Below are 19532 nucleotides of genomic sequence, written 5' to 3'. Positions count from 1 at the left end.
AGACATGAATCCTTTTACATCCAAAGAAGATGTAGGAGGCTCATCTATGAAGAGGTTTTTTTCATACAAATGACAATATCAAGATTGACTTGCTAGAGTTCTATGGTTGACTTCAACCTGAAGAGTTTCTTGATTGGCTTAATGCCATTGAGAAATTCTTCAAGTACAAGAAGATACCTGAAGATTGAAAAGTAAAATAAATTGCTATAAAACTTTGAAGTTATGCTTTAATATGGTAGTGCAAGAGATATGCCTTCAAAATTGGAAGATGAAGATTTCATTTTGGAGAAGATGAAATCTCGACTCATGAGAATTTTCTTTTATCTAATTATGTTCAAACTCTCTTTTCATAATTTAACAATCTTCACCAAGGTAGCAAAACCGTCATCGATTACACTGAAGAATTCTACAAGTTGATAGCCTAAAATAACTCTCAAGAGACAAAAGAACAACTTATTCTAAGATATGTTGATAGTCTAAAAGTTGAAGCAAAACTTGCTATAAGTGGAGCAAAGAGGTATTCCAACATGCCTTTGCATTCCTCTTCTAAAGCTGACTCTACTCATTATAGTGCTAGTAAATCAAAAGCTAGCAGAATTATGAAAAATGCATCCAAGCAACTCCTACCGGTTGTGGAGGACAATCTAAGCGCATCAATCACCTTCTTACTTGCTTCAAATGCAAACAAGTAGGACACTACATGAATGAGTGTCTTAATAAGTAAGCTGATATATGAGTCAACTTTGTCACAGAAGTAGATGCTAATGAACTTGAAGATCTAAGAAAACCAAAATATACTAAAGACCCCAACGAGGCTTCTAAAGAAATTACATCAAAAGAAGGTGAGTGCTGGGTAATCCATAGAGTACTTGCTACTGCAAGAGATGATTCTAATGGAGAATGGTTACGAAATAATATTTTCAAAAGATGCTACAAGTCTCAAGGCAAGGGGTGTTCTCTTGTTATTGACGGTGGCAATTACGAAAACATTATGTCTCAATATATGGTGGACAAGCTCAAACTAAAGACAAAACCACATTCTAAACCATATCGGATTACATGGCTCAAGAAAAGCAATGACATACAAGTTACTAATTGATGCCTAGTTTCTTTTTCGATGGGAAAAAATTATAAAAATGATGCGTGGTGTGATGTAGTACCAATAGATGTCAACAATATACTCTTGGGAAGACCATGGCAATTTGATAGGTGTGCTATCCAAATTAAATGGAGTTAGAATTGCGCTTTTGCCATAAAAAGAGGAGTTTGCTCCCAAACCTTTAACCTAAAGGCTGGGAAATAACTTCCTTTTAATAAGTTTACAAAAGGAAATGAATAAAGTGGAGTTGTATTTATGTTAGTTGCTAAAGAATGCATGTAGCCAATAGAAATTCCTCATAAAGTAGAAGCTATTTTAGGGGCATTCAAAGACATTAGCTCTAAAGAACTTCTAGCAACCTGCCTCCTCTTCGAGACATTCAATATTGGATCGCTCTAATTCCAAGAGCAATCTTGCCAAATAAATCTCACTATCAGATGAGTCCAAAATAACATGAAAAGTTGAGACAAGTCATGGATCTTCTTATATTTGGGAAAGTTTGAGCTTATCGCCATTCCAGCTCTATTGACTCCAAAGAAGGATGGGACTTCGTAGATGTGTGTAGATAGTCAAGCTATTAACTGGATTACCATCAAGTACAGATTTCCTATTCCACGTGTGGAGGATATGTTTGATATGCTTAGCGGCAAGGTTCTGAATACTGTACCGTACCAATGTATCGATCAGTTGTCGGTACGGTACGTACCGAGTTGTACCAAGCATATCGACACATACTAAGGTGCACTGATGTATCGCCCATACTAGTCCTCTATTGAACCGGTATGTATCACCCATACCAAGCAATACGATACGGTATTGCAAACCATGCTTAGCAATGCTGAAATTTTCTCCAAAATTGATCTTCGAAGCAATTATCACCAAATTTATATTAAACCAAGAGATGAATGAAAAATTACTTTTAAGAGTCAAGAAATTTAACATATGAATGGCTAGTTATGTCATTTGGACTTTCCAATGCTCAGAGTACCTTTATACGGGTAATGAATTAAATTTTTCATCCTTATATTAGGAAGTTTGTTGTTACTTCCTTTGATGATATTCTAATTTATAGTCGCAATAAATATGATCATATTGAACATTTGAGAACTATCCTATCAACCTTGAAGTCAAAGAAGTTATATATAAATCATAAGAAGTGCTCCTTCATGACCTTTAGCCTAGCTATTCTAGGATTCATCTTAACCCCTACAAGTATCCAAGTGGATTTTGAGAAGATTAAAGCTATTTCGACTTGGCTAACACCAACATCCTTACAAGATGTTCAAAGTTTTCATGGAATGGTATCCTTTTATTGTCGATTTATTCAGAATTTCAGCACTATTGCAGATCCAATAACTGATTGCATAAAAAAGGAGTGCTTCAATGAACATTTGAGGCAAACAACAGTTTTAAACTATTAAAGGTAAAATTATCCATTGCTCCCGTTCTTGCATTACCAGAATTTTCTAAAATATTTGAAGGTGATTGTGATCCCTCTCATGTGGGTATTGGTGGGGCACTTAGCCACGAAAGACATCCACTTGCATTCTTTAGTGAAATGCTTAACAATACAAAAGAGAACTATTCAACTTATGATATTGAATTTTATAGTATTATTCAAGCACTACGACATTGGAGATCTTACTTATTTAATCCAAAGAGAATTTATCTTAGATTTTGATCATGAAGCTCTTAAACATATGAATTCTTAAGCAAATCAAAATAGGCAACATGTAAGATGGGTGGCATTTCTACAATGAGTATACTTTTGTCTTGAAGCATAAGAATGCAATATATAAAAAGTAGTAGATGCACTAAGTCAATGATTAGCACTTCTTAATACTATGTGTGCCCAACTAGAAGGATTTAATGCCATAAGAAATACTTACTCTAACGATGAAGATTTTGGAGAAACATGGAAGTTAAGCACAAAGAGTCATCATAAAGATTATGTTATCAAAGATAATTTTTTCTTTCTTAGAACTCAGCTTTGTATTCCTAAATATTCTCTAAGAGGACATATTATCCAAGAACTATACTCTGGCGGATTATAAGGACATTTTGGGAGAGACAAAATAGTCCTCATCAAAGCGAAAGAATTTTTACAACAATCTACTGAGATGTTCCACATTATGTGAAAGATGAATAATATGCCAAACTTCACAAAGGCAAACTTAAAATCTTGGTGCATATTCTTCTTTACCAATTTTTAATGATCCCTAGGAAGATAGTATGAATTTCATGATCTCTAAGAGGTACAGATTCTATCTTTCTTGTTGTTGATTGGTTTTCCAAAATAACACATTTTATTCCTTGCAAAAAGACCATTGATGCTTCTTATATTGCTAACCTTTATTTCAATGAGGTGGTAACACTCGTGGAATTCCTAAATCTATCATAACAGATAGAGATACTAAATTTCTTAGTTGTTTTTGGAGGAGTTTCTGGAAGAAATTTAGCATCAACCTATTATATAGTAGTGTTTATCAACCTTAAATAGATGGACAAACTGAGGTTATTAATAGATCCTTGGGTAAACTACTCCGATGCTTTACTACAAAAAGATTAAAACAATGGGATTTCATGTTACCTCGAGCTGAATTTGCTTATAACTCGGTGCTTAATCGTTCTATTAGCAAGAGTCCATTTGAGATTGTTTATAGTCATATTCAGTGATTTAAAAAGTGTTAGGCGCCAAAAGATGTTAAGGTCCAAAAACGCCCGAGGCGCTAGGCGCTCGCCCGAGCGAAACGAGGCGCTAAAATATAAAAATATATAATATAATTAATAAATATAATTATTTAAAATTTTAAATAAAAATATACTATTAAATTAAGAAAATCTAAGATACAAAATCATAATGTCATATTAAGAAAAAGTTTCAAAATTCAAAACAATAAAATTTTACATCAAAGTCATTCATCATAATCAATATTATCGTCATTTTCATACAAATCATCTTTATCGAATTCGTCCTCTCCCTCTCGTCCTTCGACTCCTACATCTAAATATGCTTCATTCTCTATGCCTTCAACAATAGTAGGAGCCGAGCTTGATGCTTTTACACTCATTTTTCTCTTTGTCATCTGTCTTGTATATGTTTGTAATTCTCCAGCACCTGAAGCTATTGCCACATCTCCCCATGCCTATCTATCGTCTTCAAATACAAGCTCGTCTTCGGCATTTTACAAGTTAGCACATATTTCTCCGACCAAACACTCATTTGAATCATCAATATCTTGCAATGAGATTGGATCAATTCTATTTTGTAAATCATGACGAGCCTTCAAAGCTTGATTATACTTTATGTAAACAAGATCATGCAATCGTTGATGTTCCAACCGATTTCTTCTCTTTGAGTGAATCTGTAATGTCATATAATTTAAAAATATATTAATACATCTATCTAAATAAATAAATTAATTAAAACAAAAATATTTAGTGATCCTTACATGCTCAAAGACACTCCGGTTTCGCTCACAACCCGAAGCACTACATGTCAAACTAAGTACTTTGATAGCAAATTACTGTAAGTTCGGGATGGAATTTCCAAATAGACTCCACCATTCAGCTACAAAATTTATGTTATTAGCAATAACATAGTAACATAATATATATAAAATTAATTATATCAAATTATTAATACTTTGAGACGTAGTTGTCCTGGATCGAACGACCATTGGAATTCCAAAAAGACCTTCAGCATTTTTATATAAAGATAATTCATGAATAATCTTCTCTTGAACCTCAAGGCTGGGAACTAATCTTGCAATGCACTGAAATAACCCATCCAAAACTTCTACATCAAACCCAACAGATTTAATCTTATAAAAGAATTCAGTGTTCAAATAATAACCTACTGCATATAAGGGACGATAAAGTTGACAATTTCATCTTTCGTCAATGATTGTAAAAATTTTGTCATATTTTTTTTCATTTTCATTAAAAGACCTTTTAATCGTCTCCTTTGCTCTATCCATCGTCTTTTATGTCTTCTTTTCATTCATATAACTCAGCAACTCTTCTTTTACCTCAGGTGGACACTTTTTTGCAAGCTGCTGCATTCTTAAAATTTCCTACTATATGTTGTTTTGCACGAAAAATACCACCTCTAGTAGTCTTATCGCAGAATATGCAAGTCATTGCATTAGGATCTTTCGGATCCTTCAGATAATTATACTTCCATGTAGGATTTTTTTTTTGTGCCATTGGAGACTCTATTGAGTTGCTCTGTACACTTGCCATTTATCTTAAAACCTAACAATAATTTTAAATAAATAAAAATTAATAATATTAAAATCAAAATAATATATTATTAATCTATTAACAGTATTGAAAATTAATAATTTCAAATAAACCTAACAATATTAACAGTATACTGTTGTATACTGTTAATAGTATACAGAAGGAGAAGAAGGAAGAGTGTAAGGGGGTGCTGACTGTTGACTAAGAAAAGAGAAAGCGACAACAGCAACGGCAGCGGGAGCCGGAGCGAGAGTGTAAGGAGGCAGCGATAGCGGGAGAGTAAGGAGGCAATGATAGCGAGAGCGAGAGTGTAAGGAGGCAGCGACAGCGGGTGTGTAAGGAGGCAGCGGCAGCGGGAGTGTAAGGAGGCAGCGGTAGCAGCAGCGGGAGCGGGAGTGGCGATCGACAACAGCGGCAGCGGCAACGGCGAGCAGCGGCAGCGGGAGCAGGAGCGGCGAGCAACGGTAGCGGTTGCGAGCAACGACAGCGACGAGCAGCGGGCGCGGGAGCGACAGCGGCAACGAGTAGGGTTAAGTTTGGGCAGCGACAATTGATATCGGTTTTAGTTGGTTCGATTGATCCAACTAACCACCGGAGACCGAACCAGATCTAAAATCCTGGTTCAGTCGCCTGGTTTAACCCAAGCGCTCGCCCGAAGCGCCCAGCGCCTGGGCTCGGGCGAGCGCCCAGGCGGCGCCTCTTTGAAGCACGCCGCCTAAAAGTTTAGCGAGGCGCTCGGGCCTTGCCTCGCCTCGCCCGAGCGCCTTTTTAAATCACTGATCATATTTTATCTCATTATCTAGACCTTAATATAAAACTTGAATCACCTTGTCAAGTAATAAATGAGAGGATTTTGCTGTTACCATGACAAAAATTTATGAATAAGTAACAAATGAGCTTGAAGCTAGTAACCAAGTTTACAAAGAAAAGGCCAACAAGCATCGTCATGTTAAGATCTTTGAAGAAGATCTTGTTTGGGTCCTTTTGAAAAAGGAACATTTTTCAACAGAAACTTACAATAAACTCAAAGAGAAGAAAATTGGTCCTTGCCGAGTTCTCAAGAAAATTAATAACAATGATTACAAGAATGAACTCCCTCCTAACATTCGCATTCACTCCTCATTTAACATCTAAGTCTATCAATTTATCATAACAATAATAACAACTTGTGGATGAGTTCTTTCTCACCCAGGAAGGATGTAGTGCATGGTAAGCATTAAATGATCCTAAATTTCAAGACAATAAATTTCAATCCTAAACCTATCAAATTTCAAGAAAATGTTTTGTATCTTGTGATAACCATTAAAACTCAAAACCACTAAGCAAGGTTTGACGTACTGAAGCGTATCGCTCGATACGGGCTGGATGTACCAGTCAAACAGAAGACCAGTACGGGCAATACATAGGTACACTCCAGTGTACTGCGCGTACAAAGGTACGCTCAATACAACTCGGTACAGCTTAGTACGTACCGTACTAATAGCTGGTTGGTACATCGGTACGAACTAGTAATGCGAACCATGCCACTAAGTATAAAGCACCATGAATTTAATATATGTTGTAATTTGTGCTTGACTTTTAGTAAATTGCAACTTATTAATTATGTGGTTAAGGACATTCAATGTACAAGGGATCTATAAAAGGGGAAGGCAAAAAGATTGATAGAGCATTCTAATTTTTGAAACCTTATCAAACTTTTATATTTTGAGCAATTAACTCTTAATTATCTATTGAAAAAGAGATAATTCTCTTTTGTTCTCTCATATCTTACTTCTTTTTCTCACCCTTTCCTTCTCTCTTCCTCTTGTTACATATCAAAAAGTCAACGCTTGGCTATTTATTCCTTTTAGCTAAAGGAGAAATTTCATGGAGTGCAAAATAGTCCATCATTACTACATCACTATATAAGCCAAGTTTATGGCATGCTTTCCATAGTTCACTTATGGCTACAAAATTTTAAGAATTTTATTCTAGAGTTGGGTTGGTAGAGTTAACGACCATCAAAAAGAGTTTAGAAACAAAACGGCATAGGTATTACTTTCATATACAACAAAAATTCTACCCCAAGAATGACTTCGAAATCGTCCAAGGAAAGCACCATGCAATTGATGCTCCGATTTCAATCTTCAATCTAGATGTCAACTCCCTCAGTTAAAATGGCAACAGGATCTAATACCACATTAACTACCTACAAGAGGCTTGAACTCCTAGCCAACTTGAATCCAAGTCGCTTTGCCTCTAGATTTTCTATAAAGTTGTATATGGTTCCTTTATCCACCAATGCACGTCACCTCTCTATTCAATTTGATGACCATGAATATCAACAAGTTGTCATGTTCCTTTGCCTCACTCGTTGTTGCCTTTGACTACACCCCCTTGACCTCACAACATATTCAGCAATTGCATCACCCTAATGCAAAATTATTGTGGCAATCCTTTATCATTGCTCGACTCCAACAAACTTGAGCTTGAAGAGTCAAGTCTTCTTTTTTTTTACTTTGCTTAAAGAGTCAATTTCCTTTTCTGGCCTTTGCTCAAGCTTCTCCGAGACTTCACTTTGTAATGTGGTCAGCAAAAGCATAGCTCCCATATGAAGCCTTCCCAACGAGTCATCATTACTCGAATGCGAGCTACTCAAGCTAGAAGATTTCACCTTCACCCTACCCTTCTACTTTGGCTGGAAAGAATTTGTAAGGGCATTGAGCACCTCTTTTCGTTACGGTCATTCCATCATTGGATATTTTTCATTGCACAAAAGATATTTGTCAAATTTCAGGATGTTCTTTCTGGATCCATGTCCCATTGGAGCACTTTTCTTCATTGAGTCCTTCCATCTAGAAGATTTCATGGATCCCTTCTCCAATGAGTTCTTTTTCTTTATCATCTTTACAGAAATATCCGAGTCGTTCCACCTCAGCGATTACACCTACTAGCTTGCAAACATACCAATGATATAACTTCTGCTGAGCCCATGGTTTCAAACCGTCGAGGAAGTAGAATAGTGTCTATCTTTGACATATCTTGACTATCTGACATCATTGAAAAAAACTACTTCACATAATATCAAATTATAAAGGTCTGGCAAAGTTGTCGCAACTACCGCTATGCAATGAACTCTATATTCTCTAGCATGAACTAAGTTTATAATTCCCTCTTCAAGGCATCCGAAGTGTCGATATTAAAACGATATCCCAAGTGTTGATGTTAAAACGACCTTGTTGCATTTCTTCCCAACTTGTGCGCCATCACAGATTTGCATCACTGATGAGATACACATCATTGTTAATGACACCTTAGTATCTTTCATTTTGGGTTGGATCACTCTAAATTACTGGTCCATATCAAATAGAAAGATTTCCAACTCTTTGGCATTTCGAGCACCCTCTAGCTCTATGGTTCAAGAGCCTTCACTCTTGATGAGAGATGGCCATAAAACATTCATCTGCTCGCATGCATTGCATGCAAGAGTACTAACACATAAGTCATCAATTCCCTGGCTTCTCTTGTAAGTATTACATGGACCATCTAATGTTTATCCATCAACCTTTGAACTTGGATCTCCAACTGTTCAAGTCATGATTCTTCTTGCATGGACTCTACCACCACAAACCGTTCCTTGCTTCTACAGAGATCCATCAACTTTCAATTGACAATGTCAAGCTGTTACTCCAACTAGGCCACTTTTCCTTCCATGCTTCTATGTCATTTAGCCTGTCGCTCAGGATGTGCCTCTTCTATGTGAGAGAGCTTACTCCGTGGGCATTATTGTTTGCCCCTCTTGTAAAGGTTGCTAGTTTGCCATGTTGCCACGCCATAGCAATTCAATATTTCCTTGACCTACTCTAATACCACCTTGTCCTTGTCACATCCTTAGCTAGGATTGCCTATAGCATTCGACACCAGAGTGATATTTGTCCCCAAAGATCCTAGACCTTAACCTTGTGTAGTCCACAAAGGACCTGCATAAAGAAGAAAAGGTTAGAAAGGTGAACGTGGGGGTAATATATCATTGTTGCACACGAAAAAAGTAAGATAACCAAGATTGCAAGCAATATTTGACACAAAAGGCTCTTGAAAATAACCTAAATGATCGCACAAAAAGGGTTTCCAAAGGTAGGTATAGGTCCAATGTTCAAGTAGCAATTTTATCTAACAAAAATTGGGCATATTAAAGACGTTGCACTATATCTCATATATGTAACCGAGGCTCTATCAGGTCCGATGCCACCCACGAGGTTCTAATACTAAAAGTCTTTATTTTACACCACAAGACTGTTAGCAAAAAATCAACACATGGCACATGAGAATAGAGTGGTTTTGGCTATTTTCCTATTTGTGTAACGCCGAGCAACTAGAAACGTTTTCGATTTTTACATTGCATAAACAAAAATCAAAATAGGGCCGACATTAGTGCTTTCTTTCTTGTACAAACTACCGAGAAAAGCATCATGGATATGCATCAAACACCTTGACCACATCTACTGATCGGTATGTACCACTCCGAGCCAAGACCATGATAAGACCCTAGGGTTTTATCGTGGAAGAAAGAGGAGCAAAGGGATGATCACTTCGAGGGGATCGGCCTCCTTGATAACTTCGAGAGGATCTGCCTCCTAGAGTTTGTCAAAAGACTGAATAATATTTCATTTCCTGCCGAAAAAGAACAGTTACATCCTTATTTATAGAGTTCCACCCAGAGTCTACCAGGACTTGGACTCTTAATAATAAATAAATATTAAATAAACCTCTATCCGACACTTACTAAACTAAATAAACTCAACAAAACATTATTCAAAAGCTAAAAAAATAAAGGGATCCTAACAATTCCTTCCCATTCAAATCAGTCTTGTCCTCAAGGCTGAGCAGCATCAAACTCGGGGAGTTTCTCTTTAAGCACTTCAGTCACAGGGTATCTGCGACGCATCACAACCCATTGATCAAGTGCAGTCTCCACTTCTTGATAGTGTAAGCAATAGGTCGGCCTGTCGATGTAGTAGTCATTGCAGTCTTCTGAAAAACCCTCTCCATCCAATGGCTAGTGGCAATTGTGACCTTACTTCCACGTCTTCCTTTTATGATCACTTGCTTTCCATTAATAAAAAACTTCATGATTAGTTTAGAAAAATTCCACAAAACATCACCCAGAGTTGATAGTCATTCAATTCCAAGCACCACTTCGAAGTCTTCGAAGGATAGCAAAAAGAAGTCCACAAGCAACTATCGGCCCTATATAATCAACTTTATTTTTGAACATTTGCTATCATAAGTTAAAATTCGTCCATCGACGACCTTTACTTCGAATTTGTTACGGCCTTCAATGTGGTAGGCCAATCGGTCAGCAACCTTACTGTCCATAAAATTGTTAGTGCTACCAGTATCAATCAAAACTGTAACATGCTGATGTTCCAAGGTTCCTCTAACTTTCATAGTTTACGGGTTAGAGTAGCTGGCTAATTTATGCACTATATGTATGATAGGTCCAATATCTTCATTAGCAAGGTCTGCCATACCGAAGCGTACCGCCCGTACCGGGCAGTATGTATCGGTCCGACAGGTTACCGGTACGCGGACCGCCCGATACCGCTACAGTGCTATAGTATTATACTGTAGCACTGCTACAGTATGAAAAAATATATATATAATTATTCGGTACACCAAGGTGTACCGCTCGGTACACCAAGGTGTACCGCTCGGTACGCCCTGATGTACCGCCCAGTACACCGGTTCCGTATCATACTGAGCCCGGGTCGAAACGCCGATATGATACGGTATGACGAACCTTGTTCATTAGAATCCATACCTTCATGATCGGAGTCCACATTGTTAGCTTCTGGATCCTCCCCAATTGGTTCAATCATCAGAAGTTGCCTTTGTTTACATCGGTGCTCCCTACTTCACTTTTTATCACAGTGCCAGCACAAACCCTTCGCTGATCTTTCCTTGAGTTCTTCTCGGGTTAGCCTTCGGGTGTTAGGATTCTGATTGAGAATAGATAGAGCGAGTGGCTTACTGATCATCTGTTTGTTGTCACTTCTATTTTGACGATTTTCCCTACTGATTTTTTCCTCATGTAAACGTGCAAATGATATTGCGGTTGTCATAGTGCAGGGTTGGAGAGCTTTGACTTCACACCGAATCTCTGGATTAAGTCCTTCGATAAATATACCCACCAGTTATCGTTCGGACCAATCTCTGGCTTGATTTGACAATCGTTCAAATCTGCTCTAATATTCTAACACTGTGGAAGTCTGACGAATTTTGACGAGCTATCCATCAACATTCTCGTATTCAGATGGTCCAAAGCAAACAAAAAACCCTCTCTTGAACTGCTCCCATGGGGGAACTCCGTGGTAAGTTTCGTACCAATCATACCGCTGGATTGCATCACCATCTAGTTGGATTGAGGCTATTTCTACCTTGGATTCTTCTGGGGTCCTGTGAAAACGAAAAAAAATTTCTACCCTAGAGATCCAACTGGTCGAATCCCCATCTTCCCATCTTGGAAATTCTACCTTAATACGTGGGTAGCTTGTGTCATAATCTTGGGGCCCTTTTCCTATATCTCCAGATCTATTCAATGCAGAACTTGAGCTCCTATCTTACTAAAACTTGCTAAAGCTCTCCAATAAGCTCTTTTTGAAATCGTGAAGGGTTTCTCGTAGCCGATTCTCAATTCTGGTTTCCAATGCTTCAATTTGTGCTTTCACTGAGTTATCGGTAGCTATTACGTAAGACTACAAATCTGTAATCCCCAGTTCTTGTTTCTGATGTCTGGTCAAGGGCATCAGCGTTGTCGACGTGAAGCTGTCGAGGAAGCGAATGCTGAGGGCGGTGCTGTGGTTGCGACGAGGAGGAAGAGTCGCTACCCTATTTCGATCGCTACATGGGATGAGAGCGTTGGGGGCTAGAACGTCGGTGTGGCTGCAGCTGTTGTGACCCAAGGGAGCGATCACCGAGCAGCCGGGGTTGAGGCTGTGGTGATGGTAATAGACAGTTGCGGCAGAGGATACAGAGCAAGGGGGAGGCAGCGTTGAAGCGACCGAGGTTAAGGCTGAGGTGGTGACGACCGACGGCTGCGGTAGAAGTTGCAGAGCAAGGGGGGAGGCGGCGGTGTTGTGAATGCCGATGGAGAAGGGGAATCAGTGGTGGCGTGGCTGGGAACAAGGGCAATCAGTGAGTTGCCCTATTTCAGTCGTCGCGAGGAAGTTGTTGCCCGAGGTCGAGAGGTAGCGGTGGTGGCGCGACGAGAAGCATCGTCACCAAGGGTCGCCGAGGGCTGCGATCGACGAGGAGGGAGGTCCGTTGGCCGGAAAACAGTGACGGTTGTGATCGCTGGCTAGCGAGCAGTGGACTCTGTTTCGCTGGCCAGGCTTCTTTCTCTCTCGAGAAGGATGTGATTGCAGAATTTATTTTTTCTTTTTTTGATGATGATAACTACAGCGAGAACGCTGAGGATCGCTGCTCTAATACCAAATGATAAGACTCTAGGGTTTTATCGTAGAAAAAAGAGAAAAAAAGTGGATGATCACTTCGAGGGGATCGGCCTCCTTGATCACTTCGATGGGATCTGCCTCCTAGGGTTTGTCAAAAGTCTAAATAATATTTCATTTCCTGCCAAAAAGAAATAGTTACATCCCTATTTATAGAGTTCCACCCAAAGTCCACCAGGACTTGGACTCTTAATAATAAATAAATATTAAATAAACCTCTATCCGGCTCTTACTAAACTAAATAAACTCAATAAAACATTATTCAAAATCTTAGAAAATAAAGGGATCCTAATAGACCAACACCACCGGTCGACACAAGATAGCAAACGTATGATGAGTGTATTCTATATCTCGAATTTTACCAATATCCTGTTAGATGTGGCAGCTCAATTTTTATATGTATAAATTTCTTATGATATAGAAAATATATTACTCGATGTCTATCTTCTAGGAACCCATAAGGTCATTCTATTCATGTACCCAAATAAAGGATTTACATTTATTTGATTTGTTTTCATATTAAGATGAATTTGATAATTTAAGTTACCAACAAGTATAAGTAGTTCACTTCAAGAGCATTCAAATGACACTAGATATAGCAGAAATCCACAAAACAAACTTATATTTGTTTCTGTAAACTACAAGTATAAGTTATGTGGCTCTACTTCTCAAAACTAATTAAGACAAATAAAATTTTATTTTCTTCAGATTTTATAGAAAAATGAGCATTTACATTTGTAAAACAGGAAGCTAGTGTTATACATCCATATCAATGAAAGAGAAGTTCATTTGTTACATGGAAAGATGAGGATCTGCAAGACGCCTCTCTCTTAGCTCTTCTATATTTAGTAGCTGCAATTGACAACTTAATTTAAGTATTTAGTTTAATCCATGTTAGATAGCTAAATAATGCACTCACCATCTCTGGAGCAGGTACATGTGGCAAAAATACTTCCTGATGTTCAAAACCTTCTTCTACTTTCTGCAGCACAACTTGAAAAAAAACATGTAACATAAATTGTAACCTATTAATCTTCTTGAATCTTGATTGTGTTTATACCAGGTTAGAGCTTACAAGACAGTGGTCAATCACTTTTTAAGCTTGCAGATCGAAGAACAACAAACTTAGGAGACTTGCAATCCATTAGACTACAGCTACAGCAAAACATAAATTATGTAAATTTTGAAATTGAGCAGAGGAATGAGTCTTATAAAATGTCGTTTAGCAATGAAGTTGTTGACCAACAGAGTTTAATCCAAAGAAAGATTGTATTCCTAATGATGAAAGCTAAAGATAATTATATCCATGTCCTACAATTCTTCCAAAATATCAGATATTTTGTGATCTAGAAGCACCCAATGTGGCTCTACTTCTCGAAACTAAAAGATCTATCATTTACTGTAATTTTGTGATCTAGAAGCACCCTATCCATGAACTCCCAACACAGCTATTCTATTCTGAAGGGGGCACAAAGATAAATCTTTTAATGATTATGATACATAACAAGTTTTACAATGGTAACTGTGTTAAAAAATGAATATAACACTAAACTAAAAGAATAAGATCTTATAAAACAAACAAAGAACTTGATTCAAGATTGAGATAGAACTCTATGTTCATGATGGTCAGAACTGTTGTATACTTAAGTAATCATTCATTTGTACATTCTATTAAGAATGGGAAATTCAGGGACTAAGGAGCCATTATCTCTTTTTGAACAAGAAAAGAAGCAATCAAGGCTTTAATGAATCATAGAAAGTCGGACATATCATAGTGATGGCAATGTCATACACATCATTCAGATTTGTAAAGCAGAGGAGATTTTTTGCTAAAAAAAACTAAATAAGGATTCGGACGACACTAGCAAAGGCAAAAAAGAAAAAAGGAAGCAAAGTTAATTAACCCTTTACTTCTAATCCTGTTTAAACAATTATTCCCGCCAACACCAACCATATCTATTTTTTATTTAAAGAAATAGAAAATTAATGAAGTAAAAGGGAGTGGTCATAGCATCTCAGCTGTCTTATTTTGCAGTGTGTGTTATAGAGTAATATCAGTTATCTACAGCATAAAATATTGCATGCTCACACTGAGAAACATATGCTGTGACAAAACGGGCTAAGGCAGAATCACATGAGAACCTTGTTGAGGATAGAATAGGTACAAATACTAGATTCCCAATTTTCCCTCAACTTTTAGCCCCTTTCAAATGGACCATGTCTCCACCCTACCATGTTTATTCACCTCCATGGGCTCCAATAATGAAAATGGGGATTGAAAGAATGCAATAGATGAGAGGGTGACATCAGGAAGATTTACTCATCTGAAGGAGAGTGCCTTCAAATATATGGTTCACATACGAAAATATTGGTCCTAGGTGCTAAGGAAGGATGTAAACGCTAGTCCAATACTGGATTTGGCAATCAGACTGGTATGGTACCAGTAAACGTGACAGTCAATGTATCATCAGCTAAAAAGAAAGAAATATTAAGATTATCGACCTATAAGTCAATTTCGATTAGTACATACTAGTTCATCAGTATTTGAGACCTCGATGCTGTATCTAAAGAAACATGCTTCAAGAACAATGACATCAATTTACTGAAGTGGGCAGCGAGGGACTAGCTAGGATTTAAAGAATGAAAGAAAGGTTGAGAGGAATAGTGCTAGGCAGAGTCTTTTTCTGTATCTTGTTAGCAGACGGAAAATTAACAAATCACAAGAACAAGAATTAATAGCTCAAGAATTTTGATTTTAATAAGCAAAGTTAACCCATGAATGGAACCATTTAATATTTAATCAAACATCAGAAAGTAAACCTGCAAATTGTATAAGACACTCCAAACTTGAGGAATATGGACCAAATTAACAAAGATATAGCAACATGCAATTCGATGGAATATAGCATACACTTTCCAGATCTAATGTAATTAAAAGGTGTATGGAAGTAACATATAAATTTAAAGTCTCATGTTAGATTGCATGGCAGTATCTTTTCAGTAGGTGGTCATTAAAGATGAGGTATAAATACTCATGGAGAAGGATCACAAATTTTGGGGGCACACCTAATTTACCTGGAAAATTAATCAAACCATAAAAAATATTTGCAAAGATGTCCCAATGCTACACTTTTGACAGGTAAATCTATGTAACAAACTTAATGCGAAGGATGAAAACTTGAGATCAGATACTGGGAAGAAGTAATCACATAAAGATGCAAGTGAAGGAAAGCACTTGCAATGATACTGAAGATTGAATAAGAGGTTTCCAACAAAGGTAACTCACTTACCATTGTCTATTCAAAAGAATAAATCATCATCCAAGATGCTTAGGGTTAATGCACAAAGAAGTTAATAACCAAAGAAGCCACGATGAAGACAACAGAACAACTCAATGAGAACATCAGAACATTAGTTAATGTCAAATTTGTTAGTGTGGTTGATATTATGTCTAAGAGTAGGATAGACAAGAAAATTTCTAAGAAAAATTATTTCTTTAAGCCCCTCCACATAAGTCCATCGCCTGCTCATACAAAAATCCATCTGAAATCCATCAACCTATCCATATGACATAGTGTCATGGCCTTAGCTAGAATTGCCTAAGGCGTGAGGCACCCTTGCGGCCAAGACGCGAACTTAGCTTGCGTTGCCTAAGTCGCGCTTCGCCCTTACGATATTGCTCCGCAAAGATCAGCCCACTTGTAACCTCTCGCAAGTCCCGAAGGACCTATAAAAGAGAAAGTTGATTAGTTCGAAAGAACGAGCGACGGACAAGTCCCGACGTCTCGCGAAAAGAGGGGAAGCTTTACAAGCAATTCAACGAGCACCTTGCGTGCACAAGAGAAAAGAGGGAGAGGGGGAAAACAAGGACTTTAGAAGGTTGAACGAACAGCTGCAAGCCCACAAACAGCTGCTCACCGAGTCCCGGGCGTGACAACAAGTTCCCGTCAAGGCAACGTGCGAACTTGCGAATGAGTGTTCAATGCCCGGTACTATACCGAAGCCCCATCCAGCCCTGTGCCACCCAGGGGGCTCAAAGGGGCTGAGATTGCTGACGTTTTGGTGAGCGGAGGCAAATTCCAGAAATCAGCCCGCGGCACACGAAAACGGAGCTGTTTTGGGCTGCTTTGGGGCTGTTTTGCTCGGTTCGGTGAGCGGTCGCTTTGTAACGCTTCAGCTTGTTCGAACTTACATTTTTACAAGCAAAATGACTCAAAACCAAGGCAAAACAGGCTGCCAAGTAATTGTACATGTAGATAAGAGCGACGAACGGTTCGTTGAACGAAGTTGTTGCGGGTGCGCGACGACCGTTCGTGACATTCTCCCCCACTTAAACTCTCGACGCCCTCGTCAACGCTTGTTGGTAGTTGTTGATGATCTCTTCTTCATGTCGCAGGGCGTCTTCAGGCTCCCAACTGGCTTCAGTTCGGGGAAGCTTTCGCCACTTCACCAAGTACTCTATCTTCTCAGCTCCGTTGGGTAGCTTTATCTTGCGGTCCGCCAGAATGGTTTCAACTCGCTTCTCGTAGGAGGCTGTGATGGGAGGTAGCCGAGTTGGAACACTTCGGGAAGCATCTTGCGGATCCGAGTGGTAGGCTTTTAGGTTGCTGGCGTGAAGAACGTTGTGAATTTTGAACCACGCCGACAGCTGCAACTTGTAAGAGACGTTGCCTACCCTGCTGATAATTAGGAAGGGTCCTTCATACTTGCGCACCAATCCTTTGTGGACTTTGTTCCTAAAGAATTGGAGTGATGCCGGTTGGAGCTTTACCAACACCAAATCGCCAACTTTGAACTCTTGCGGTCGCATTCCCAAGTCTGCCCACTTCTTCAGCCTTTTTGCCGCCTTCTCCAAGTAAGCCCGCGCAATATCTGCATTTCGGTGCCACTCCTTTGCGAAATGGTAGGCTGACGGACTACTCCCAATATACCCAATGGCCATGGTGTGCGGAGTCGACGGTTGTTGTCCGGTAATGATCTCGAAGGGGCTCTTGTTGGATGCAGAGCTCCGCTACAAGTTGTAGGAGAATTGGGCAATGTCTAACAGCTTCACTCAATCTCGTTAGTTGGCACTCACATAGTGCCGAAGATATTGCTCCAGGAGCGAGTTTATCCTTTCAATCTGGCCATCCGTCTGGGGGTGGAGGCTTGTAGAGAAGTATAACTTTGACCCCAACAATTTGAATAGCTCGGTCCAGAATCGTCCCAGGAACCGAGCGTCTCGATCACTAATGATATTGTGCGGGACTCCCCAATACTTCACCACATCCTTCATCATCAGCTTGGCCGCCTCCTCTGCTGAACAGTGTAGGGGAGCAGCAATGAAAGTTGCATACTTTGAAAACCGATCGACCACCACGAGTATCGATCCGAGTCTCCCTACAAGTGGCAAGCTTGATATGAAGTCCAAGGAACTGCTCTCCCACGGCCTTTCTGGTACGGGCAACGGCTCCAAAAGCCCCACCGGCTTCCGTTGCTCCACCTTGTCTTGTTGGCAAGTAAGGCATGTTCGAACATATTCCTCCACATCAGTCCCCATCTTCGGCTAGTAGAAGGCTCTCTCCACGAGAGCCAACGTTCTGTGAATGCTTGGGTGTCTAGCCCAAAGGGAATCATGACACTCTTTTAAGAGTTCACGCCTCAAATTGTCTACTCGGGGAACATAAACCCTATTCCCTTTTGTGTAAACGAGTCCCTCCTGAACCCAAAATCGTCATGCCTTGCCTTCTTTGATGAGCTGCATCAGGATAACTGCCTGGGGGTCACTATACAGTCCATCCCTGATCCTGGAAAGGAAGTTGGAGTGCAACTGACTTGCTTGGCCTCCACCCTCCAATTGTGCGACATTCACATGCTCCACTTTCCGACTCAATGCATCGGCCACGACATTTGCCTTCCCAGGCTTATACTCCATTGCCATATCAAATTCAGCCAGGAAGTCCTGCCAACGCGCCTGCTTTGGGGAGAGCTTCTTCTGAGATTGGAAATAGCTCAGAGCGATGTTGTCCGTCCTCAGCACAAATCGCGATCCGAGGAGATAGTGTCGCCAAACTCGTAGACAGTGGATCACCGCTGTCATCTCCTTCTCATGCACTGGATATCGCCGCTCGGTCTCGTTGAGTTTGCGGCTCTCGTAAGCCACCGGATGACCCTCCTGCATGAGTACTCCCCCAATAGCGAAGTCCGAAGCATTTGTATGGACTTCAAAAGGCTCCCCATAGTCTAGTAATTTGAGCACTGGTTCTTCCATAACAGCAGCCTTCAAATCTTGGAATGCTATTTCACATTTGTTAGACCACTTCCAAGGCTGCTCCTTCTTCAGCAACTCCGTCAGTAGGGTTGCACGCTTCGAATATCCTACTATGAAGCATCGATAATAGTTGACGAAACCAAGGAAGGATCTCAACTCTGGCACCTTCTTTGGAGTTCGCCATTCCGCAACTGCTTGCACCTTCGACTTATCCATTCGAATGGAGCCATCACCGATTCGATGTCCCAAGAATAAGATCTCAGTTTGAGTAAAGTAGCATTTCTCCCTTTTCACGAACAAAGTGTTCTCCTTGAGAACCTTGAAAATTGTCCGAATGTGTTTGACGTGCTCCTCGAGCGTTTGACTGTAGACGACGATATCATCCAAGTAGACGATCACAAACTTATCCAAATACTCCTTGAATAGCTAGTTCATGAGAGTGCAGAAC

General features: G+C 39.5%; 1 protein-coding gene across 7 annotated transcripts in view; it reads right to left on the bottom strand.

Annotated features, from left to right (window-relative positions):
- The window catches only part of LOC103973237 (acyl-CoA hydrolase 2), a 95619-nt gene that overhangs the window by 32252 nt on the left and 43835 nt on the right, over positions 1–19532 (bottom strand). For 4 of the 7 annotated variants that reach the window (XM_009387739.3, XM_009387741.3, XM_009387742.3 and 1 more), the window contains 2 exons: positions 13754–13816; positions 13631–13686 (listed from right to left, as the gene is read on the bottom strand). The exons of the other annotated variants lie outside the window; for them this stretch is intronic. In XM_009387739.3, the coding sequence (XP_009386014.2) occupies positions 13631–13686; positions 13754–13816 (119 nt within the window). The remainder of the gene's footprint in view (positions 1–13630; positions 13687–13753; positions 13817–19532) is intronic. 7 annotated transcript variants of the gene reach the window in all.

The sequence above is a fragment of the Musa acuminata genome, chromosome BXJ3-9 (assembly GCF_036884655.1).
Source record: "Musa acuminata AAA Group cultivar baxijiao chromosome BXJ3-9, Cavendish_Baxijiao_AAA, whole genome shotgun sequence".
NCBI classification, from domain to species: domain Eukaryota; kingdom Viridiplantae; phylum Streptophyta; class Magnoliopsida; order Zingiberales; family Musaceae; genus Musa; species Musa acuminata.
This window is presented reverse-complemented; position numbering and strand designations above follow the sequence as displayed.